Source organism: Perissodus microlepis, chromosome 7, assembly GCF_051167445.1.
Source record: "Perissodus microlepis isolate ML-2025 ecotype Zambia chromosome 7, ASM5116744v1, whole genome shotgun sequence".
Taxonomy (NCBI): Eukaryota; Metazoa; Chordata; class Actinopteri; order Cichliformes; family Cichlidae; genus Perissodus; species Perissodus microlepis.
The window spans coordinates 41,418,170-41,443,280 of NC_140467.1; the positions used below are offsets into that span (position 1 = coordinate 41,418,170).

Below are 25,111 nucleotides of genomic sequence, written 5' to 3' on the forward strand. Positions count from 1 at the left end.
ATATGCAGTTATACACTCACTGGATGCTTTTTTGGTACACCTTTTCAACAGCTCATAAATAACACAAAAACCCATGTATTAAATATGATACACATCACATGGCAGGTAGATATGGTCAAGACAACCTGCTGAAGTTCACACGGAGGATCAGAATTGGGAAGAAAGGTGATTTAAGTGACTTTGAACATGGCGTGGTTGTTGGTGCTAGACGGGCTGATGGGTGACATGAAATATGATACATGAAATATAAACAAATTTCCATAATATCTGTTATGTTATTTATTCAGTTTAAAAATAATCATATTTTATTGTCAAAGCAAGTCCTGGATTACTCGTTTATGCTCTGCCTGACTCTACTTAGATCTGCCGTGTTTGTGCCAACCAATGACAGTCATTGGTGCCAGCAGAGACGTTAAAGAGTGCCCTCTGGTGGACAAACTATGCAACATGAAAACTGATAACATTACCACTCATAACATAACTCATAATATCAGCAGTGCCGATATATCGGTCGGTCTTCAGTATGATCACAGTGTGTCCATCTTCTGATGGCTGTTTTCAGGAGGATTACACATGACGTCCCAAAGTCCAGATCATCTCACACTGACTGATAATGAGTTGACTGTACTCAAATGGCCTGATCTCAATCCAATAGAGCACCTTTGGGATGTGGCAATGGGGGATTCTCATAAAGGGTTGTGCAGCTGCAAAATCTGCAGCAATTGTGTGATCATTTCAACATAGACCAAAATCTCTGAGGAATGTTTCCGGCGTTTCGTTGAATCTGTGTCACGAAGAATTAAGGCTACTCAAAAGGCAAAGAGTATTCTAACCTCATATCACTAAGGTGTACTCAGTGAAGTGGCCCACGAGCTTATTTTTTCATCAAAATTTTCTTCTATAGAGGTGTTTTTTATTCATAACCTAATTTAGGAGACGATAATTTAGTTCATGTGTAGTTAAATAGTTTTGTTTTATACTGAAAAGCACTTCTAATATTTAACTTGTGGATTATTTCATTAAAAGAGCAAAAGAAATAAAAGCGCACTATCCAACCTGAGTAAATGTACTCATGCAGTATTTTAGGTACAACTTTTGTATGAAGATATAAGACAACAGTGGTACATTCTCAGCTAGACACTGATTAAATCTGATGTTTTACAGCGTAAAACAGTTATTTAAATCAATTTAGAGCGACGATGTCTCCTCACAACTCAGAAACATCCGAAACTTGAGAAAAGTACAAGCCAATGCTCATCTGCACAGGCACACAGGCCTCATTAATTCTTAATAAAATATTGTGTTTAATAGCTTTGTTGTACGTTTTGACGTAAAGATTTTTTTCCTTGAAGAGCTAACTGGGATTTATCAAGCAAGTTAACTAAACGTTTTTTTTTTCTGATATCCAGTGAAGTAGAACAACCTTTCCAAATGAATAATGGAATTTTCCATTATCCATAGCCGTACTATAGCAGTACTTGTGTTTATACATTTTATTTGAAATTTTAGTTGTACTAAATTCCACCTTCCTGATTCGCAAATGAAGCATTTGCACTTATGGAAGCTCATGCTGCGTTTGCGTTTCTCTTTTTTGTTCAGTGAGCAACCTGTGAGTGAACGCGGGCTGTCATTGGTCAACGCACCGGGTATCATACCTCGCCTCTGTCCGGGTTCTCGCGAGATTTCCCTGGAAACACCGCACAACCGCGTTTGTGTGGTGTGCATGCTAAAGTACCCCAATAACTTTGCCAACTTCCATGTAAAACCTTTTCAGTTTCAATCGGTAACGTGAATTGTACACGGGGAACACCGTCACCATGAGTATACTCGCCAAAATAGCAGAAATTGAAAATGAGGTAAGATGGAAACAGCGGGCGGGCTAACCCGCTGACAGTCACGTTTAAGCTAGCCACAAACTGTTAGCGTTAGCAAAAATATTACAGCCGGGCTTTGTTTTGCTCTTAATATTTCTAACTCACATTTTTTTCTTTTGGCCACAAAGTGCATATAAAGTTGTTTTACCCAATCAGTGAACTTGTGAATCCATTACTAATCATATAAGACAGTGTAACGGATGTGCTAGTGCAGGTTGATGGTGGTAACAAGTAACAAGTTCGCCTTTGCATAACGTGTACACTTTAACTGTTCAATACAAGTTAACTTAAAACGACAGTGTTGTCTTTTAATTCACACGTATCCATATATTATGATCTTTGTATGGTGTGCCGTCTGTTGTTGTATTGAGAAAGCCTCAAATTTGAACATAAGAGTTCGTACCAGCAGGGGTACTTGCTTTAAATTACACTGAATGTTTTAGTTTAAGTTTTTAGTTAAGTTAAAGTTAAGTTTAAACTAAACTTAACATTCAGCAATTGTTTCATTTCAGCTCAAAACATTCAGCTATCAGCATTCACGCTGCAGTTTCTTCAGAAAATGCCTTTTCTAGTTTTTAATGGAAACCTTACTGTATTATCAGAGGCAGTAAAAGGAAACCCTCCAGGTTGCAGTGCAAAGACGACTTGTTTCACTGTCTTCTTTAAGGGTTGCCACAGCAGATCATTGCTTTCATCTGTCTTCTCTGTGGTCGTCCTCTTATCTCCCTGCCTAGCAGATCCATCTTGAACATCCTTTCCTTTGTTAGCCATCTCTCTCACTTTACCAGCCATAATTCCTACATTTAAAATCTTGCCTTCTATTTTACTGCCTCCAAACATGCCTTCCCCCTACTATTCTTTCTCAGTCTTTGGCCATTAGCAGCCACCCTGCTGGTCAGTTGTACCGGTAGCAGTTCTTGTAAGTCACTAGTAACATTTCTAGCTAACGTGTTTGATTTGGCGAATACTTTACACCGGACGCCCTCCCTGTCACAACCTACCCATTTATCTTTAACTTGAGACCAGCACTAGGTGTACATTTTAATGTGCAGAGAAACACAGCTGTGTTGATCTTGGCCAGGACTTTTCCTGCCTATTAAAAATGTTTCCTCCCACATTAAATGCTTTAAACTGTATTATTTATCAAATGGACAGAAAAACTAGGATTATTAAATAAAATGAATGAATATCTGTTAATTGAGGTTTAAAAAAAACTCTTTGCCTTAACTATGATCATTCAAGTATGTAAGTTTGAGTTAAAGTTGCATGTCAAATGTAAGAAACTCTTGCATTTAAGTTGGCATAAAGTAAAAACTGTACAACATGAGAGAATGGGAGCAGGTTTATAGTGTTGTTACTGTGTTGTTACTGCACTGACATTACAGTAAATCCAGATGGGCAAAATTAAACTTTGAATTGTAAAGGATAAGTCTATTCTGTTTTAAGTTTCACCATGACTGTACCTGAGTGCAGTCAGTAAAAACTGCTTACTTAATGTTTTTAGAAAGTTCTCATGCAGACTGGTATTATTGTTCACTGTAGATGGCCAGGACGCAGAAGAACAAGGCCACAGCTCACCACTTGGGTCTGCTCAAAGCACGTCTTGCCAAACTCAGAAGGGAACTCATCACACCTAAAGGAGGCAGCGGTGGTGGGACAGGAGAAGGTGAGATCAGGATACTTGTGTCCTAATGATGTTACCAAAATTTTATTTTAAATATTTCTTTATTTTTGCCCGGCAAAGAATGCTAATGCATATTTGATTTTTTTTCATGTGTTTCCTCCAACTTTTAGGTTTTGATGTAGCGAAAACCGGTGACGCTCGTGTCGGCTTTGTCGGCTTTCCTTCTGTAGGAAAGTCTACACTGCTAAGTAACCTTGCAGGTGTATACTCTGAGGTTGCTGCCTACGAGTTCACCACTCTAACAACAGTACCTGGAGTCATTCGGTATAAAGGTGCTAAAATTCAGGTACAAGAGTTTCTGCTTTCTTCAAAATCTGGAATATTGTTCATGCTGTGGTAAGGTTTAAGTTATTTGCTTATATTTTTCTTTTTCTGACTTCGTCCTTTTTAGCTCCTGGATCTCCCAGGAATCATTGAGGGCGCCAAAGATGGAAAGGGCAGAGGCCGACAGGTCATCGCAGGTAATGATTTGATTACAGTGGAATCTGCTTGGAGGGAAATACAATGGCAGCTAGAGCAGGGCAATATGACCAAAAATATTTATCACGATATACATTTGAAAATTTGCGATAATGATATAACTGACGATATAATTGACACTAGACAAAATACTTTACAACTCCACAACTTTATTAGTGCAAAAAAAAACCCATCAATGTATTTTCACTTAAACAAACAGCTGTTTTTTATGTGCATTAAAGTTATATAAAAATTTAACAGTGCAAAAGCAAATTCCTTGCTGACAGTTTAACCAAAAGGCATTTCCAGTGGAAATTGGCCGACATAGCCTCAGCATAACCATGTATAATATCCACAAAACTTAAAAAGAGGTTATACATACACAATACCGTAATACTATGCTGAAGCACAGTACGTATCACTCAGCGAGGCTCCTGCCTACGATAGCCGTAATGCTCCGACAATCCATCAAACGCTGTGGGTTCGTAGCTTAGCAAAGTCGTACTAAAACATTTGACAGATTTTTGAGCGCCGTGTACCACATAAAATCGTTTCGAGGTCAGTAAACACAACCAGAATTCATACATAAGGCACACGGGATTATAAGGGGCACTGTCGATTTTCAGAAAACTCAAAGGATTGATTTTAAGTGTGCCGTATTTTCCAAAAAACACAGTAATAACGACGGCCCACTAGCATGCTCTAGCAAAAATAGTGCCTTGTTGTGTATCTGACAGACGAAAGCTTAACCAGTTCCACACCACTGAAGTTGCAGCATTTTTACAAACCAATTCTGGTTCATCCGTTTCATTCAACGATCCGCTTTCGCTCTTCTCATTCTCTGTCGCCGCCATGTTTTTTCCGTCATGTGCGTATGAAAACAAAGGCACTGCGCATGCGCGTTTTACCCATATTCTATCGCAAGATTTCATTTTCTTATCGTTACCCAACATTATACCGGTATTACCGTGAACGGTATGATATGGCCCAGCCCTAATGGCAGCACAACTAATAGTGCTACTAGAATTTAGTTTTCTCCTGTATATATTTATAGACAAATTAAATTAAATCATAAGATGTTGTATTTGTAGATGCGAGAACACTAAAATCAATGATTTTCAGTGAGACAATGTTTCACGTGTTTATCTAAAGTTTGCTTAAAACACAACTGCTGATGCTCTACAGATTGACTGTGGCCTTTGGCCTGGAGCTGATGTCATGCCCAGGCTTAACCTGGCGTTTCAACCCTTAACTGCAACACCCTCCATCTGGCGTGTCAGCAGCGATGGCCAAATCACTGCCCACCACCTCCACACTTCCAACCCTACACCTCCCTTTTATACCAGAGCCCATAAGAGGCTCTTTCTGCTGCTTCCACCATCCTGCATACAGCTGTCTTCCGCTCATTTTCTGAAACTCTGAGTGTAGTGAGTGCCATCTACAGTGACTGTACTGGGAACCTTCCACACCCCACTTCTAGAGGAAACAGACATACTTGCCACCCTTTCACTCTACACTCTTGGATAAAGTCTTGGTGTTTTAAGCTCTTCCTTTCATGAGCCTCTTCATTACTGTTACATTTTTCTCTGGCATCAAAAAGTGCAAGCCTGCTCAAAGATTTCTTTTGACCATTATGGCCAGGCAGTGAACCTCAGCTTTATCCACTCACTGGACAATTTATTAGTTACGCTTTCATTGTACCAGGTTGTGGTACTTCCATTAGAACTGCTTTCATTCTATGTGGCACAGATTCAACAAGGTGCTGGAAACATTCCTCAGATATTTACATGATAACGTGACACAGTTGCTGCAGATTTATCAGCTGCTGACAACTTAATGTCATGTTTACAAAATCTGTTTTAAGATGCTTTGTGACATGGTGTGCTATCCTGCTGCAACAATACCTAGGTAGGCTGTGACATTTTAAATAATGCTCAGTGGTCTATGTAGATTTTACAGGTCATGGTAGTCTTAAGTGCTTGAAAAGAAGGTAACCAGATTTCTTTAGGTTTGCGAAGACATTTTTTGTACCTCATATGAGCTATCGAGGTCACCTGAGGCAAGGTGAGAGTGGGTGTTGAAATGCTTGGGAAAGTTTCTCAAATTTGCATTGTAGGTGGCTGATAAATTGTGTCACACCCACCACCTCTGTTTAGTGACAGACATTCACAGTGGATGTAGATGGACTTCTTTACTCGTCTCTCAAACCGTCTGTGTTCTTGGTCCAAAATGTGAACACTGGCATCCTCAAAAAATGTGCTTTCTCCTTTAAGTTCATTTGTTTTGTTCTGTTGAGCTTTCCCTCCTGTATTGTGCCATGTGTTTATGGAGTGGTCATTTGGTTTCCATAAAAAGCACTCCTCACAGCACTCTCTGGATATTTTCCCTTTTTCAGACAATTCTCTGTTGATCCTGAAAGCTTTTTCCGAAATGCAGACCAGCTCGTCCTGCATCAAAAACCAAAGTCACTTAAATCCCCATTCTGAGGCTCAAGTTTGAACTTCAGCAAGTCGTCTTGACCCATATGACCTACCTGGCTATATGTCTAAATATTGCCTTGTGATTGGTTGATTATATATTTGCATTAACGAGCAGCTGAACAGGTGTACTTCAACTGGGATTTCTTTTTACACATTTCTGACTGATGTTATTGTTTCTTTTTCCGCTCTCTCACAGTGGCTCGAACCTGCAATCTGATTCTGATCGTGCTCGATGTGTTGAAGCCTCTTCTTCATAAGAAGCTAATAGAACATGAGCTGGAAGGCTTCGGCATTCGGCTTAACAAGCAACCACCAAACATTGGTTTCAAGAAAAAGGACAAAGGAGGCATCAACTTTACCGCTACGGTACGTCTCATATAATAAACACACTAAATGAAACTTCACACTTACAGTTTTCACTTTAGAATTAATAACTGGAGTGAACAATTACACTGATACTTAAAACATCATTTACTTGTCATTCTCAGCCTCTACATTCAAGTGTAATGTGTTCTCCAAGCTAAGTTTTTAAAATCTCACAGTCCCAGACATTTTGATGTTTTGTCCTTTATTGGTGTTTATCCTCCTGTCTGGCATTTGTGTCTATCTGTACTTTCGAGAACAGTTTAACCCTCTTGCTACATCTTACCTGCACTAATGTTAGCCTAACAGTAGTTCTGTAGCTTATCATGAGGTAGCAGAATGTCAACTATCCCGTTTTCTCTAATCAAACAAACATGGGTGGTATTTAATTTTCCCTTTTTCGTTTATGTCCAGAGCTGAATGTTTTTCATATTTTGCAGTTTACTGTAACACCTTGGAGAGCAGCCACTTTTATTAATTCAGCAGAGCATTTAGATGCAGAAATGGGTAGTGATGCCACATGGATTAGAACATATGGATTTTTATTGTATTGCTGACTCTAATATGTAATAATTGATTAATACAGATCTTTAAATTGTGACTTTTTTAATGACTATTTTCTTGCTTTTTTGTGTTACTTTAAGTCATCCATCCACATGCACTCTCTCTCTCTCTCTCCAGTGTGCACAGAGTGAGCTTGACGCTGAAACAGTTAAGAGTATCTTGGCAGAGTACAAGATCCACAACGCCGACATCACTCTGCGCAGTGACTCCACAGCTGATGACCTCATCGATGTGGTGGAGGGAAATCGGTGAGCTGCTGAAGTGTCACAATGGGCCTTTCTTAGTCATTCTCAGTGGGTGTGGCCTGCCGGTCTGAAATCCCATTTAACACTCCCATCATTCCCACTACAGATGGATTTAAATATGCTGTTTATGTGCTAGGCAGCATCTGGGAGAACTCCTGTTTTAATCTTACTTAGATGACTCAAAGGTTTTTATCTTAATATAAGAAGTCAACAAATATGGGATCAGAGATATGTGGAGTTGAGCATGGTCCCTCCTCTGAAAAAAGCAACTAGGAGAAAGACCACAATACAATAAAATAAAAACTACAATTTCAGAAAAGAAACAAATTCACCAAACACTATGTCTATAGAATATTTTTTAAATAATGTCTAAATCCTGTACACCCCCTTTGTGGATCTTAAGACTGGTCAATCAAAGTCTGAAGTCCGGACTTTCAGCTTTATTGTAAGGGATTTGGCCAAAAAATGCATTACGTGTTTAGGATTTACAGTATTTCTTATTGCTGTAAATCCTAAACAATCCTGAAAAGTAATTGGACAAACATAATTTTAAATACAAGGACTTTTTTTGTGTAATTCTTGCAGTGAGTGCTTGAAGTCACCCTTGGACATCACAAGATGTTGTTTCCTCCCATGAGATGCTCCACTAGGCTTTTACGACAGCTGCCTTCAGCTGCTGCTTGTTTGTGGGTCTCTCTGCCCTCACTTTTGTATTTAATAACTGAAAAGCTGCTCTACTGATTTGAGATCAGGTGACTTGGCCACTGGAGAATGTCTCATTTCTTTCCCTTGAGAAACTCGTCATTGCTTTTGCAGTATGCTTTGGGTCATCATCCATTTGCACTGCAAAGCTCTGTCTGATCAGTTTTGCAGCATTTGGCTGAACCTGAGCAGAGAAGGGTTTTTTGTGAAAATCCCTTGAATTAATGATGAAATTCTGGCTTTCATTCACATTTAATTGAGTTAAAATCCACTGTGATGTTTCATAAGGGCAAAATATTTTTAAAAATTCTCATAATTCAGAAGCCTATGGGCCTATTAACTGTAATTGCATAAAGCATTAGGTGGGGCCCCCTCCTTGCCTGTATACTTACAGTATTTATTTGAAGAGAGGTGTCTTAACAAAAGGAAATGTAGCACTACATATTTTAAACATGATTAAAATTACTTAATATACATATATAAAAAAATAAAGTCAAATGTTCCTGTGAAAAGTAAACACTTTTTCCTTCAAAAAATTACTGAACTTTGGGGGGAAAATGGACACAGTGGAAACTGTAACCACCTGTTATACAATTGAATGAAATATACATTATTTAATCCATCCATCCAGCCATTCTCTTCCATTTATCCGATTCAGGATAGCAGAGGGTTCAAGGCTATCACAGCTACCATAGAGAGGTGGGGTACACCCTGGATAAAACACCAGTCTGTGGCAGGACTAACACGGAGAGACAGACAACGATTCACACCGACACAGACGGCCAATTTGCAATCACCAATTAACTTAAACCCACTAACTGCATGTCTTTGGACTGGAAGGAAGTACAGCGAGAACCCAGGCGTGTAAACTCCACATCAGGCAGTAGTGCTTAAACAGTATATAGATCGATAAAATAAGATATGTCAAAAGAAATAAGGCAGAAGGTAATTTGAAGTTAAAAAAATAAATACAATAAATTAAGTTTACATTTAAATGAAAATATTAAGCTTTATATGAAAAACAAAATATCTCAAAATCAACAAGCAGAATAAAGGAATTAAATGTCTTCCTAAATGTAGTAGAAACAGTAGAGCATGTCAGTGACTCAGAGTATACTAGAGTGTATAGTTGACAATGCAGTTCAGTTTTATTTATGTAGCACCAAATCATCACAATGGTCTCAAGACACTTAATATTTTAAGCTAAAGACAACATTATAGACGAACCCCAGTGATTCAGCGATTTCCTTATGAACAAAAACTTGGCATCAGTGGGAAGAAAAACTCATTTTCAACAGGAAGAGGCTTCTGGCAGAACGCGGCTCAGGGTGGAGCAGCCATCTGCTGTGAGGGGAAAGGGAAAAGCACAGAGATGGCGAAGCACAAACTGTGACAGAGTGCAAAAAAAGGACTTACTCTAGTCGCATGTAAGTGCAAGAGGAGTGAAAGAGGCAAATGCATTATGGGAGGTCGTGCATTATTCTGAGCCAACAGCAGCAACACAGAGGGATAGTTCAAGGTCACCTGATCTTACTTTTACTGCAAGCTCTATGAATTTATAATGATATTCATTAGGAGTTATTCTGCCAAAAGTAATTGATTTGTAAATCTTCTGTTTGAGACCGCGTGCACCCTGTGCTAGGCAAATGGCATTAGTTGTAATATCTAACATTTGCGTATCAGCTGACATGTTAGTTAACAAGTAAATGTAGTAGAAGGCTTCATGCTGCACCAAAATATAGACTCATTTATTCACCATTTTATTTCTTGGATTATTTGGTATAACTGAGTATGTAGTGGTTTCACTTACAGACTCTGTCCCTGTCCCAACAGCGTCTACATCCCATGCATTTATGTGCTCAACAAAATCGACCAGATCTCCATTGAAGAGCTCGACATCATCTACAAAGTGCCCCACACTGTGCCCATCTCAGCCCACCACCGCTGGAACTTTGATGACCTGCTGGAGAGGATGTGGGACTACTTAAGGCTTGTGCGCATGTAAGAATTTCCATCAATACAACCTGCAAAAGATGCTGTGAATGCGGCGAAAGTCAGTTATAGATTTAAAGCAAGTCTTTGGAAAATTGAAGTGTTTGTGTGTTCAGACTGGAAAAAGTTACTGAGATGATACGTTTACTTACAGCTACACCAAACCCAAAGGCCAGCTTCCTGATTACACGTCTCCTGTTGTGCTCCCCAATGAACGAACTTCAGTGGAGGATTTCTGCATGAAGATTCACAAAAACCTCATCAAAGAATTTAAGTAGTGAGTATAGTTGCCTTAGCTAAAATGCTAATATTTTAAAAATATTTTTGTCTTTCGTTTATTTAAGTTACTGAAATAAGTACACCCTCTCTCAATTTCTAAGGTTTTACAGATGAGGACAAAATAAAATACCATGTGATCTTTAAAAGGTTCTAAAGTTATTTAAATACAACCTGAGATGAACAGCATTACATTGAATATTACACAGTGTCATTATTTATTTAACAAAAGCTTGGCTGGATATCTGTGAAAAATATACAACCCCTGATTCAACAGCTTGTAGAAAACCACCTTTAAAGGCAATATTATAAACTAATCATTTTCTGAACGACTTCATCATTCGGTGACATTGTTGTTGAGGAATTTTGCCCAACTCTTCTTTATAACGTTGCTTTAGTTCAGGCTTCAAGGGTCGGTGTCCTGTACGGTTTAGATATCACCCTGAGTCAGCACACCCGAATCAAATGATTAGTTCATTACCAGGTCTCTGGAGAACTTCATGAAATGTTGAGGAGGTAATTTAGCCATTTAAATCAGCTGTGTTGACTCAAGGACACATCTAAAACCTGCAGGACACCAGCCCTCGAGGCCTGGAGTTGGACACCCCTGCTTTAGTTTATCAAGGTTTTCAGAAATTTGGCTAACTGAGGCCTGTAGATATGACATTATCTGACCTTGTGCTGAATTTGATGGTACGTCCACTCCTGAGAAGATTGGCAACTGTCTAATGTTTCCAACTTGTGAATAATCTTTTTCTCTGTAGAATGATGGATTTCAGATTATTTGTAAATGATATTCAATAACTGTTAGCATTTTGATGAGCAGCAACAATTGGTACCTGTCATTAACACACCTAAATCCTCCTGACCAACAAACTGCCAAAATTTCTTTTTTGAAATGCATTCTGAGTAGCTGCATCTGGGTGCCACTTACCCTCATCATTATTATGGAAGCAGGAACAGTGTACTTTAGTTTTTCACACATCGTTTCTTCATTTTTGGCTTCATTTTTGTTAAATAAATAATGACACATATGTAATAGCTCGTTTTTTTGGGGGGGGGGGGTTAGTTCATCTGAGGTTGTATATAAGTGATTTTAGAGCGTGGTGTTGATCAGATTATTCTTAATGTGTTTTTATGCGTCAAAACCTTAAAACTAAAACTGGGTGTACATTCTTTTTCTCATGACTCTATCACCTCCCTTAATGGCAACATTTACCAGACTAAATGTTGCCATCACTGGAACGTTTGATTTTTAGACATGTGACCGCGTGTTGCACCACCATCTCCAAATGGCCCTGGCAAGATAACATCGTCAATCATTCATTATGTTAGTGCTGCTGAGCATTAGCCATCCTCAAGGGAACGGACGGGTAAAACTGTGACACATGGAAGCTTTTGCTCCTTAAGGATGTCACATACCCAGTAGGTTCCTTTATAATAGAGCTGTAGCAAAGAATGATTTGTAGGGCTACTTTATAATGGCCTGATGTCTTTTCTTTTCACACTCTTGAACGAATCATCAGTCAACCAGGATCAAACTCTTTCTTTTCTTAACTCTTTCTTTCAGTGCACTTGTTTGGGGCTCCTCTGTAAAGCACAACCCTCAAAAGGTGGGCAAGGACCATGTGATGGAGGATGAAGATGTTATCCAGCTGGTGAAAAAGTAAAAAAAAAAAAAAAAGGATTCTTAATGCTCACTGCATGACCCATGTTATCACAAAGTGTTCTGTACAGCTGCTCAATAAACTACCGGACATGTCTGTCATTACAGCATCTGTTGTTTTTGCTTTCATTGATTTAAAACAATGGCAGGTTAAAGTGTCATATTTAAAGTAACACACAGTGCTTAACACCATGAATAGTTCATATTGAATATTGGTTAAGGCTTCCATTGACTCCTAAAAGAACTGTACAATAAAATCACAGTGGAATCTCAATGTGTCTGTTATTTTATGCTTTTTATTATTCTGTACTTTTATTCAGATAATAGATTTATTACTTTATCAAAAAGTGTAACCAGGAGTGTTCTGTGTTGTGCTAAATTTGGTTTTTTAGGAAAAATCCGACAGAAATGTTGCAGATGCGTACCCGCAGCCAGCATTATGGCTAACATTTAACTGTGGCTCAGAGGGGGGAGGGGGGGAAAGAGATTTATATGACATTGATGATGGGGATAGTTATTCAAACTGGTGGCCCACCCACTCCCCCGCTCTCTGGTGGGGACGGCCACTCAGGTTAATAAGTTCATTCACTCAGATGCAGTCTGAGGGTTGTTGGGATGTTCACAAGTAGCCAAACTCCACAGAGCAAAATGAAGCTGCTTTTTATTGGCACTGGGTGCACTCTTGGAAGTTGGTGTTATTTAATGTCCGTATGTTACAACAAGACCACTCTGAGTGCGAGTACCAGAAGCTAATGAATGAATGCGATGGATGACACCAAGCATGTAAACTGTAGTATAATATGGCTAGATTAGAAATTTGAAGAGTGAAATCAAGCAGTCCAAACATGAAAGATACTCATGTTTTGTTTTTTAATTATCAAGCGTGTGCACAAAACCCATGCAAAGATGTTGCCAAGCTAAATAAGAGACCCTTACAGTATATTTAATATGTATACATAAAATGCAGACATTTTATCATATATTGGATATAGTATTGCAAAAAAATGCATGCTTTTATCTTCATTTACTAAATTAATATGATATGGAACCGCAAAGAAAAAAGATTCCAGTTTGCCAGCGAGAGAAATCCACTGCATGTTTCCACAAAATCTTTCTCTGCTCATAAGTAAAAAGCCACTTATTTGTTAGAAGTGTCATCAACATTGTGCTTTTTTCTAAAATAAATTGGTTACAGTGTCTAATTCGGGATCATCCTTAACACTTTAGATTTGCACAGATGTGTTTAGAAAAAAAACAGATGTGAAAGTGAGACAGCATGACCGACAGTATAACGGTTCATGGAGTGTATTTGATATCTTTTGACTCCAGTTCTTTTAGCCCAAAAGCCGCTTTTTAGTAAAAGCTGCAGTGGTTGAAGGTGATGCCTGCCTGTCCAGCAGAAGCAGCAGCAGCAGGATCAACCCTTCCCAGACACCGCCTCTTCCCCACCCCCTTTTACCCTGTAAATTATAGCAGCACTTTAGCTAATGAAAGAGTTGAACACTGGGCACTAATAAAAGCCATTAAGTGAATAAAGCACTTCCCCCTCTAACAAAATTAAAGAATCTACCCATTTGGAGAGAGAGGACTCTGTATTAATATTTATGAAATGCGGAACCGGCGCCCCCCCATTCAGACTCCCCAACCTACATTCAATCCCAGCCTGACCAAGTCCTCCTTGCCAGTGCACCTATCCCAAGAGAACATCACCAACCCCTCCTAGCTTGAAGGAGGGGCAGGAGTTGGGGACTTGAAGGGTGCTGAGGACGCAGTCAGGACAGTCTGTCTCCAGTAGAGCAAGCTGGAAGACCCCAAGACACAGCTCAGAGCACCCAGCGGTCTTCACCACCCCTCAACCACCTGCGCCTTACGCTCGCTTTGAGGCTAGCGAATGGAAAGGTGAGTTTCTTGGAAAGACAATGTGTAGAGGAGACTTTCCAACAAAAGCAGCTGGAAAGTTGTCCGTTAAACAGAGTAGGTTGAGACCAACTGTTTTCAGTGATACTGTGCTGGTCAGTTTTGAAGAACAGTTGTTTTAGGTTTTGTTGCTTTAGCTCAGAAAGCACTTTTTTCAAATACTTCTCTTAGTATTTTAAGCCATGTTGGTTTCCAGAAGAAGACAGGAAAATAGAAGGTAAGTAAGCGTAATCATGTATCACAATCATCATCTGTGCATAAAACCCATTAAACCATCCCATCAGCTGCGCTGCATCCCTTTCAAACATCCTCATTGTTCTGAAAAACAAAAGTCTGTTTCATCACCGCTGCCCACCATCTTCACCCAAAGTACTCCAATTTTCGTGCCATTTGGTCACTTCCAAATGCAGCTTTTTTCCTGTTTGGTGCATTAATATGCATTATGGTGTAATTTCATCACACAAAGTGGTTTCACTTGCTGAGCCCTGTAAGTTGATTATTGTGCCGTGCCTTTTCATTGTAGTAAAATGTCCTCAGGGAGCTAGAAAGAGACACAAGGGAAGGTAACAAGATTGTCAAACCTTTTGGAAAAGAAGCTCTCTTAGCCTGATGGTATCACAACACAGGAACACTTAACATAGTTAAGACTAAAATGTTAGGAGTGGTTTTTCTTTGCTCTTAGTAGATGGCAGATGCACCCCAGATGGACTACAGAGAAGTAGCTATACCTCTAATTCTTAATTCAATAGTGTCCAGGGAGCATGGTTTGTTTTTAGTCAATAACTACTAAAATTTCAGGGACTTGGACTCTATGAGATCTTGCGACTCTAACAAGATCACAGATGAATTACCCAAACTCTGTTTCCATTGATCACTTTGGGAATGCCCAATGAGGAAACAAATTTAATCAAGCCAACATTTTTCAGGCCTGCTGCAGGTCCTTTCTTAAAAATGTTTGAGATTTGAGTTTTAAAAGAGTGAAAAGTGATCAAATGGTGACTTTTTTCCTCTGTTAGAGTTGGGCGTGAAGGGCGAGAGGGTGGGGTTTGACGCAGTTCGTGCGCAGGGAGGGTGTAGCCCTTTTTTCCCGCAGTGACCATGACCTGTGAGTAATCTTTCCCTTTTTTAATTCTGCAGATCTTCCTAGCTACAAGTCTCTTCATCTTTTTTTGATCGTAGAGCAACCAGTAGCATTTCTTTCTTTCTTTTTTTTTTTTAAACATCCCCATGAGATCAGATCACTTCTCTCACACTTTTTGGATTTTTCTGAAATTTTGCATTGCCGACAGCTCCGACTGCAGGACCGTCCTTCAGCAAAACCCATAAAATATTCTAACAATGCTGTGTCTTTTTTTCAGGAAAAAAATAAACCTGCTACTTAACATTTGCACAAAAACCTGGTCGATACGGCACGTTGCTTGGTTGATTTGTGCAGAGTTGCATCTGTGCAATATCTGTTGGACTTTTTTTTTGTCGTTGCTCATGACTCCATTGTGCTTGATCTAACCATGCAGTGCATCTTCTGTCCATGGTTGTGCCAAGCACCTTGGAGTCTTGTGTGCACTGTCTGCCTCAGCTATCTGGATATCTATTTCAATGTCTCTGCATTTTTCCAAATATTCATGTATAAATGAAATGATCACGAAAAATAGGGCAGTAAATAAGACTGGACGACAGCGGTGGTGTGTGGTAGAAAAACACAAAGAAGATCAATAACCACAGGGTCAATTTTAATAATATTACAAGTGTTTAGTTTATATTTTAATAAAATCTCATGATGCAGTAAGATGTGGGGCTATGGCTCATTAATACCATCTAAATATTCTGTGTATTTTTACTGGTTATGTTGAATAAAGTGGAAAACTTAACAGTGAAAGCAAGCAATCGGGTTCATAGCATTCATATAAATAAAGTGGGGGTTTTTTATCTATAAGTTGGATAGCAAAAAATATGGGAGGTTTGTGGAAATGATCAATTACAATAAGTGCTCAGTGATTTTGAGCATGTCCAGTGATTTCAGCCTGGTAGAGGTCATATATTAAAACAATGTGTCGTTTGTAAGGACTGCAGACTCATCACAGATCTGTAAATCAAATGACGAGACTCTTAGAAACACCTGAAACTTACAAGCCAATATGTCTCAGCCCGAGTTTATGTTCTTGAAATGATCATCAAATTATATTACTCCCTTTTCTCCGCAGAGGTCGGCTATTTCTTTTAAAATTCAGTCTGTGTCGTCCAATCCCAACTAATGCATCAAACCAATAAATCTGAAATATGAAAACCAGACTCCTCCTTTCTTTACGACTCTTATTTTAATAAATCAACTCATTACGGATGTGGTGCCATGCCATTTGTTATTCCTCAGCTGTAGCTGCTATTTTAAATACAGTAATTGTGTAAGTGTTACTAATACATTCTAGTCAAATGTCTCACTGAGACAGTTTGCAGTGACAGAGTCATCCATCCATCCACTTTGTTAACCACTTACCCAATGCGAAGGGGCTCAAGCCATTAAGAGAGAGGTCGGGTAAATTCTGGGTACGTGGTCAGTCTATAATAGAGTTAACAAATGCACAGGGACACAGAAACATACACACTCACAGTCACGACAACTTCAGAATAAAGAATGAACATGCTCTGAGAAAACTGATGGAGGCAGCAGAAGAACATGAAATATCGACACAAAGACAGCCACAGTCAACAAGCAGCTTCGGACGTCTGTCAGGCGACATCCTAAACACTGCACTGCCATGCTGACTGCAGACTGTAAAGTGAAAAATAATAAGACCTCACCATCTGCCGTTCAAAACAATGATTACGTAGCCCTAAATTCTGCTGTGAAGCATAAAAAACACTTTAAGGTATAATATTCGATAAACCTCTCAAACTAAAACTAGTTAGGACTGGATAAGCAGGTTCAGTAAAGTTAATTCACTAGATACACACATCACAGTGGACAGTTTTTATTTTTCAAACTAGACTTGACAAGAATATTGTTAAATGAGAACAACTATTCCCATTCCATGTGAAACTACTCTTAGCTTGAGCTATTCAATCTTCAGATCTCTATCTATGAATTTAAACTGGCAGATTTGTGTTTGCAGGTCCTCAGTCTTCAGTGCTTGTGTTGAAGGCGGCTAGGCTTCTTTCTGGTCTGCGAGGATGTTTCACGTTTCTTTCAAGTGGCGGGTTCAGCTAATCGCGTGTACCTGGTATTTAACCCTGGGAAGCTGTCATCTTGGAGGTAGTCCTGAGGGTTGTTTGCCAACTTAAAGTAAAGACTACACAATGTCTGGTGTGCAGTGAAATGAGGAGTGCTTGTACATATAAAAGACCAAACATCCACTCCAGAGATGCAAAGAAGAAATACCTCATCAGAATAAGAGCCAGTGGTACGTCTGCACTTAAAGGAGAGGGGACGCTCTTGTGAGAATCCGAATGTTCCCATTTTGGACAAAGACAGATGGTTTGAGAAAGGAGTAAAGGAGGACATCAACAGCCAAAGTGAAAGATCATCACTGAAGAGAACTGGTGTCCTGCAACACCAGCAATCAGCCACCTATAATGCAATCCAGAGATCCCTTCCCAAGTGTTTCAACCTCTGTAACCCTTCTTTGTGTGTGTGTGTCCCTCTTTCGCCTCTTTTCCCTCCCCTCATTGCATTCATAAATGGTCACGGCAGACGACTGCCCCTCCACGATTCTGGCGCTACTGGAGATTACTTCCTGTTGAAAAAGGGAGGTTATTTTTCCTTCCCACTGTTGCAAAGTCTTTATTCATAGGGGGTCCTCTGATTGTTGGAGTGTTCTCCCTATTATTGTAGGGTCTTTAATCTAAACTATAAAGGATATTGAGGCAACTGTTGTTGGGATCTGACCCTACAAAGGGTTAAAGATTGTTTGACCTCTACCTGTCAAATCAGAGTGCTATAGTGCAATGTGGGGAGCAGAATTACTTAATAAGTGACATAATAGCTTATTTGGAGTGCCAGTAGATCTTTCTCTGAGTAGACTGATCAGTCACCTATAAAAGCAGCAGCTGACCTGTGCTGCTGCTTTCTGTGGATTAAGTCAGTTGAATTAAAGGTTGCAAGATGTTTTGCAAAAACATCTGTTGTGCCCATTAAGGTCTCTCTCTCTCTGAGAAATACAGCAACTGCACATTAGCTAGCAGAGAACTTTTTTGTGACAAACTGTGCAGAAACTGTTTGCTGTTATTTAGTAAGCAACTTTGAAAAGTTGCATTTCAAATTTCCTGCCACTTGAAAAAAAGACTACTCTGTTTAAGTTGTCTCCTCTCTTCTTCCGTACAGCGACTGCACCTTTTATTTACATCTGCACCATGAACACATCACAAATATATATTTTTAAAAAAGCATCCTAAATGCAGCTATGGTTTAAATTTGGAAATCATTGGTAATTTTCAGAAATTATCTAAGAAATCTCTGACTTTTAGGTTAAGGTCACTGGGACTTTTAACGGATGGACCCAAGATATCAATTGGAAAATGCTACGTCACATTGTCCAATTATCACCTTCACAAACTTCAGCCACATGAACTCATTCAATACTATTATACATAAACCTATCAGATTTAAGTGGTCATTAATTGCACCTGGGACTCATCAGTTTTAGTACTGAAGAAGCTTCTTGGATGAGAGGTAAAAGGTCTTCATGAACCTAAAAAGATGTGAAGGTAACTTCAAGTCAAGCACTTAAAAATATATTTTATAAACGACATGCAGCTATTTTAACACGTATAAATATTTGATGCTAAAGTAGTACACTGTGCTGATTGTCTGCAAAGAATCAATAGTCAGCATAGATATAGCAGTGAGTGTTATCCAGAGCAGACAAATTAAACAGTGTGTGTGCAGTAAAGCTTATATGTGCAGAGTGTCACAGACCGTCTGACCAGACAGCCTATTGGATTTACAGATTATCCCATTAGACTGGACGATGGTGGCCCTTCAGTACAAACACTATGCTAATCAATCATGGCCCCGAGCAGCACAAGTCAAAGCCAAATGCTTTCTGCATCAAAAGTTGAACCCACAATGATACACATCAAGGGCTGTTTATTTCATCAGATTAATGTTTCTTCCATTTCAGAAATTAATTTTAAATCACATGGATTACAAGTGCACCTGTTCATAACCAACACTTTCCCCCCTCTTTCTGTTCCTAAAATAGTTTAACAATGGAGAGAGAAAAAAAAAGTTACCTGCAAAACAAAAATAAGATGTGAAAACTGGTTTTAAATACTGCAGGTGGCACAGAGGTGTCTTCAGTTATCAGATCGTTCAAATGTTACATACACACACACACACACACACACACACACACACACACACACAAGTTAAACATTAGCAAGTATGACATACTGTTTAATTGGGTTATAATGAGAGTCAATTTGCACAGTCAACCCATGAAGAGTATCTCATCTTACACTGCCATTGTTAAAAACACAAACAGCAGGAAAACACTTCACAACAGAATATAATTACACACACTTTTGATACACTGGGAGCATACGCGTATCCACACACAGGACCTCCCTCACACAAGTGGAAACCACCATATAGAATTAGCCGATTCACTCAAATGTACCATTTGAGTGAATCACATCTCGTAGCACAAGCTTGCGCTACAAGATGTGAGGGTTTTTTTACAACATAAATTATTTCAAGATTCTTGTGCCAGTCTGTAAACAGTGTACTTTGTTAGGCGATGTTATATATTCTGTGGCATGTGCTGCTATTTGTACATTCATAGCACCCCCTGCATGCAAGGGTGACTTGGAAAGATGAATTCAAAGGAGTTTCAGTAGGACACACGAGAACAAAACGGTAGCATCAAAATTTAGGAGAAAGACGTGAATCTCATTGCACCCATTGACAAAAAAAATAAAATAAAAGTCCAGTCCTCCAGATGTGACTTTTTGAGTATACAAGATCTACAGCAACACAGGAATATCCAGACCTCCAGGAGTGCAAACTGTGTTGATGAACCCAACAGTAACAAAATAAATTCTGAACTGAAATTGGACCACCTCTTAAAAACACAAAAACAAAACAAAAACAAAACTATAACATGAAATGCAAATGGCTTGGGATGTGGCACAAATACCTAAAACTTTACACCACTGTATCTGAGGATTTATATGGTTGTTATAAGACACTATGCCCCTAATGCTGAAGGACTGGTTCATCTTCAGAAGGCTGGACGCTTTAAACACTCGCAGGAACACAGTGAGACGGACCGTCTGATACCTCAACAGGGCGGATAGTAAACTAATGTCGATAGCAAACAAAAAGCTTTATTTTTTTATTTTTAAATTCAGTAATTGTATCATTTTTTGGCCAAACTCATAATTTAACTTGTCATCTGTCATGCTTCAAACAAATCGAAAACCACTTGCTTTAAATTCCCAGCAGGGGGCCTCAGTTCTTCTCTTAATGCATAATTTGACCAAGCGTCAACTTCTTAGTAAAAACAAGCCGGGTGTAGTTGCAGTTCTATGTCATACTCATTTCCGCCACAACTTGTTGAAATCACACTAAAGACGCTAATACAGTAGTGAGCAAGCTGGCGGTCTGAATAGAGTTTAAAGTCAAGCTTTGTCTAAAAACATAAGACAAGCCATTAAATACTAAAATGAGTAAAACTGTGTGTTTGGCAAAAACATGTCTATGGTTAGGAAATTTGGCTCAATTGTACAATTGCAAGAAAACATCAGGTGGCATTGACTGGCTGAAGAAGAAAAATGCCAAAACCAGCAGTCTGAACGACAACTTGCATTGCAACACTTTCTCCAGTGACAACAATGCCGTCACTAATGTAGTCCATCGTTCTTGTGACATCTCCTCTATAAACAGCATAAACATGTCTATGGATGGACACGTGCCGCTAACGTAGATCGCACCTTTCATTTTCAGTTCTTCTAATCTACCCCTAAGTTTGGGGTTGGAGGGTTATTGTTCCTGACTTGAGTGCAAGTGAAAACACACCAAGAAAACCTCTGCTCTCTATGAAATCTCCATCTCAAGCGTAGATCTGTCCAGAACCACCTGTATGGGCATTTTCTCCAGTGAGGCGCTCCTGGCTTGACGGCCTGTTTGTGTCACTGGATTTAATGACACTCGTGTAGTCTTGAATTCCCACTTCTAAGTTTTTGGCCCGCAGGGCAGCAGTGTGCAGTTTATCCAGAAATTCAGGCATACCTAGACAGGTTTTAAGAGGGAGAACATTCTCAAAATCAGGCTGGAAAAGGCATAACATGATGGACCACTCTCTCTGAAAACTAAATTTTACATTTTAGATTGCTACATTTCTGTCCAGACTTCTACAAAATGTAGTATTATTCATATATATTATTCAATTAAATATGAATACATGTGGTTAAATATGATGTAAAATATGGTCAAAATCTTGCCTTATGTCCGTTAGTTATGGTGTTGATTAACAACATCATGACAAATTGCACTGCCACAGTGTAGTCAACTTTTTTAATATTGTTTTAAACTGTGTTTGCCCCCAAACTTGTTAGAGCATCCCCCACCCCGTCAACCCTGCTCCTTCCACTGAGACTTTTAAAACTAGACTGAAAACTTATATTTATTCACTGGAATTTGAGTCAGTTTCCTTTATTCCATTCCTTTATCCTCTTTCTCTGTTTTGTGCTTTGTACAGCTCTTTGATCAACATTAGTCATTTTTAAATATTCTTTTTTGAATAAATTTCAGTTAATCCTTTCGTGATTAGCGTATGACTTTTTCAGTACTCACCACTCGACACCATCCAGCTCACACAATAGCGGGGGAAGACGGTCTGAGGGTCGTCACTGTAGGTCAGCAGATAATCAAATCCATTCTGTGAGGAGATAAGCAAACCTATGCTGAGCAACTTCAAAAAAAGGACACAGTTGTTTAAAATTAAATAATCTGTGCAGCATGACATTCATCACAAACCTCATCAAAGGACTTGTGTGGGCGAATGACCATCTTTGACTGGTATGAATGAACTCTCACATATTCCTGTGTCTCTGGTACTCTGGGATGCTGCACGGCTCTGCACAGCCAGATTATCAATGCACAAGATAAGATACAGCATTTAGTCTGATTATATAAATACACCCCAAAATAAACAAATTAACAAACATCTCTTTAAGTCTGACCTGGAGACCAAGATCATTAGGTTGTTGTTGAAATCAACATCATAGCGGCGCACATAAACATAGTCCCTCGAATACATGGGATACTGTGAAGGACATCAAACAAGATCAAATAACAACTGAGTGTACGAAATGCAACCTAACCTTACTTGGTTGGCAGTTGCTCTTGATCAAAAGGTAAATGAAGGTTATTCATACTTTGACTGATAACAAAAAAAGTGTCACGGGTGAATGCAGTTTAGGCTGAACAAATAGCAATCTACAAACTCACAGGAAAGTGTGTAGCCCAATGCACAACTTCAGAGCCAGTATTGGCATGTCGGTCCACCACTTCAAGCTTGATAACGAGAGAATCCCACTTCTTCCTGTACTCTATGTCCAACTGGGGGGAAGGGAAAAGCAGAGTGTTATTGTTGTTAAAGCATTCCTGTGATGTGTAATGCGATTCCAAAAAAATAAATAAATCCCATAACCCCGAAAAACCCACTCCAATTAATATTAATCTATAACCCAACTTGATGTGTCGATTTTAAAAGGTTGTCTGAGTAAACAGTGGTTCAGAAGGTCAGACTTCAAGAGTAAAGAGATTGCTGCACACCTAAATCCCCAACAATGGATTAGGAGTGTAGCCTAATCGTACATCCTAATCATTTCCTCATGTATGTCAGCACTGAAATAGAATAGGTGATCAGCTTCACGCAGTTTCCTCAACGACTTAAACTTTTGAGGTAGTCAAAATTGCACATAATTAGACTGAACTTAAATATACCTGTACATTGAAGAATTGTCTTGGTGTGACATCGTCATAAGAGCCCAATACTGCAAGTAAAAGATAACAAATCAGACCAGCTCAAAGTACCTTCAATTACCTGCTTAAAATGCAAGAAAAATCTGCAGAATCCTTTAGAGCTACAAATATTTCTCCCTCTATGACAAAACTGGACAAATATGTGAGACCCTGTTAAACATGTGTGTGACTAGCTGACCTCGATATTCGTAGAGGTGACTGTTGGGAATAGGTCGCTTCCACACTCTGAAGTCCTTCTTTTCCACCACAATTTCCCAGCCAGATTCCTGTTGCCCAGTTGCAGTCCCCGAAGACACACTTAGTCGTTTTGCTGCCTCCAGCGCCTGCAGCTCCAGTCCACACCTTCACAAAGATGCAAATATCAAGCTTAGATTACTTACAGGTTATATTCAGATCATAATGAAATGCTTAACTGTGCATACAAATGTAAGAACAAATTTAACTGCACTGTTTACTCAAATTTTGAATCAAGACAGGAATGTCAATGCTGCTTTGTTGAGAGTGCCAACAGAGTAAGAGGCATGTTTACATCTATTCCTTTTTTTTTTTTTTGCAAAAATATATGCCTTTATAAAATGTTGTCCCACCTCTGAATTTCCTCATCTTGGATTTTCTCATTCTCCCACATGAAGACACCAGCCAGGGCAGCCACAAATTTCCCAGTAGGGGCGTGCTTGCTCTGTAATCTGCGCCATATGTTGCCAACCAGGGTCCACTTGGTGCGCTCCGAGTACAGGTTGGAGTAAAGCTCTCCAACCTGGCATGCACGCCGGAGTCTCTGGCCGGTCACAAAGCCGCAATGGTCCGCAAATATGGACAGCAAACCCTTCCTCTTGGGACCAGAGGCCGCGGAGTCGCTAGCACCCACACCTGCCCTCTGCAGCCAGGACAGCAGCAGGCCCACGTTCCTGCCTAGCAACGGGAGCCTCTCAAGCTTTCCCCTTCCCTCCTCGACAGTGCGTCGAAATGACCAGCTGCTCTGAAGCCTCACTGTATTTATACCGATCTCACAGATCGGGCGGCGGGGCACCGAGTGAAACATGACAGCTGTGTCCGTGACACAAGTTCACAAAGACAACGTGAATTCCAGAAGTAGCAAAGTGCAGCAGCAAGGGTTAGCTAACAAACTTTGTTTCCAAAGCTAATGCGCTGCGAGCTACCACCGCGCATTCCCTCTCTACCTACGCAGATAATGATGCACAACTATAGAAAGCAAAATTCATAACTTACTCTAGTAGTGCCACTAGCTGCGGAATTGTCTGCAAACACGCGACATGTAACGTTAGCCTTAGCTAACCTTATCTCTCTTCACTAGCTTCTAAATTAGCGGAAGTTACCAGCACAAACTAAAATACACCGAAACCCCCCCCCCCGCTCCTGCCTCTGAATATAATATCTAATAACTTCACTGTAAACTGAACTGTTATATTGTAGCTTTCCACCTGTGTATCTGTCCTGAAACAGCCTCACGTTTTCACTCAATACATTTGACCTCCTCTTCCTACTCTCTACCTTATGCACGCGCTTTTTAAGCCCGCCCACAATTCGCTATACGCCCTGTGATTGGATGTTTCTTGCTTCATGTCACTTCTTATTGGACAGGGCCACACTCCGTTTGATTTTGAGTCGTTTAATCACCAGCATGTCTGGTTGTCCAGCTTCGTGTGTCTACTAAAGCCCATCCTCCTCAGTTGCAGCGCTTAAGCGATGATCTGGGTTAAAGGTGAAGAGAAGGTAAACTGCAGCTGGAGTCCAGGATAAGTGTTTACAGAAAGTAAAAATCATGCATAATAGAAAGGGGAATGCTGGTACTTCGTGCTATGGAGCGTCTGAGGAAGAGGAAGTCAAGTCGCCCTCCAGCGGCGCAAAAGTCGTAGTAAGAGTGGTGACTCTAACCATGACCATA

The 25,111-nt window shown here is 39.7% G+C and overlaps 2 protein-coding genes across 2 annotated transcripts; one reads left to right on the forward strand and one right to left on the reverse strand.

Annotated features, from left to right (window-relative positions):
* Positions 1 to 1,656: 1,656 nt before the first annotated feature.
* On the forward strand, positions 1,657 to 12,579 carry drg1 (developmentally regulated GTP binding protein 1). Its single transcript, XM_084935090.1, has 9 exons — positions 1,657 to 1,856; positions 3,417 to 3,540; positions 3,669 to 3,844; positions 3,950 to 4,019; positions 6,694 to 6,863; positions 7,542 to 7,672; positions 10,205 to 10,372; positions 10,518 to 10,640; positions 12,210 to 12,579. Exons 1-9 carry the CDS (start codon positions 1,818 to 1,820, stop codon positions 12,307 to 12,309), a joined length of 1,101 nt encoding a protein of 366 aa, XP_084791216.1. The 5' UTR covers positions 1,657 to 1,817; the 3' UTR covers positions 12,310 to 12,579.
* Positions 12,580 to 19,285: 6,706 nt separating this feature from the next.
* On the reverse strand, positions 19,286 to 24,741 carry stard7 (StAR related lipid transfer domain containing 7). Its single transcript, XM_084935091.1, has 8 exons — positions 23,793 to 24,741; positions 23,384 to 23,547; positions 23,167 to 23,216; positions 22,669 to 22,779; positions 22,401 to 22,483; positions 22,195 to 22,294; positions 22,012 to 22,096; positions 19,286 to 21,447 (listed from the first exon to the last, which is right to left on the reverse strand). Exons 1-8 carry the CDS (start codon positions 24,245 to 24,247, stop codon positions 21,269 to 21,271), a joined length of 1,227 nt encoding a protein of 408 aa, XP_084791217.1. The 5' UTR covers positions 24,248 to 24,741; the 3' UTR covers positions 19,286 to 21,268.
* Positions 24,742 to 25,111: the final 370 nt, after the last annotated feature.

Bases quoted from the DNA above. Each gene is read 5' to 3' on its own strand.
- drg1 (XM_084935090.1), top strand. From the start codon at position 1,818: ATGAGTATACTCGCCAAAATAGCAGAAATTGAAAATGAG. The intron at 3,541-3,668 runs GTGAGATCAGGA...TCCAACTTTTAG, and splicing joins CGGTGGTGGGACAGGAGAAG to GTTTTGATGTAGCGAAAACC. The intron at 4,020-6,693 runs GTAATGATTTGA...GCTCTCTCACAG, and splicing joins AGGCCGACAGGTCATCGCAG to TGGCTCGAACCTGCAATCTG.
- stard7 (XM_084935091.1), bottom strand. From the start codon at position 24,247: ATGTTTCACTCGGTGCCCCGCCGCCCGATCTGTGAGATCGGTATAAAT. The intron at 23,548-23,792 runs GTGGGACAACAT...ATCTTTGTGAAG, and splicing joins CAAGATGAGGAAATTCAGAG to GTGTGGACTGGAGCTGCAGG. The intron at 22,097-22,194 runs GTTTGTGATGAA...ATCTCCTCACAG, and splicing joins CACACAAGTCCTTTGATGAG to AATGGATTTGATTATCTGCT.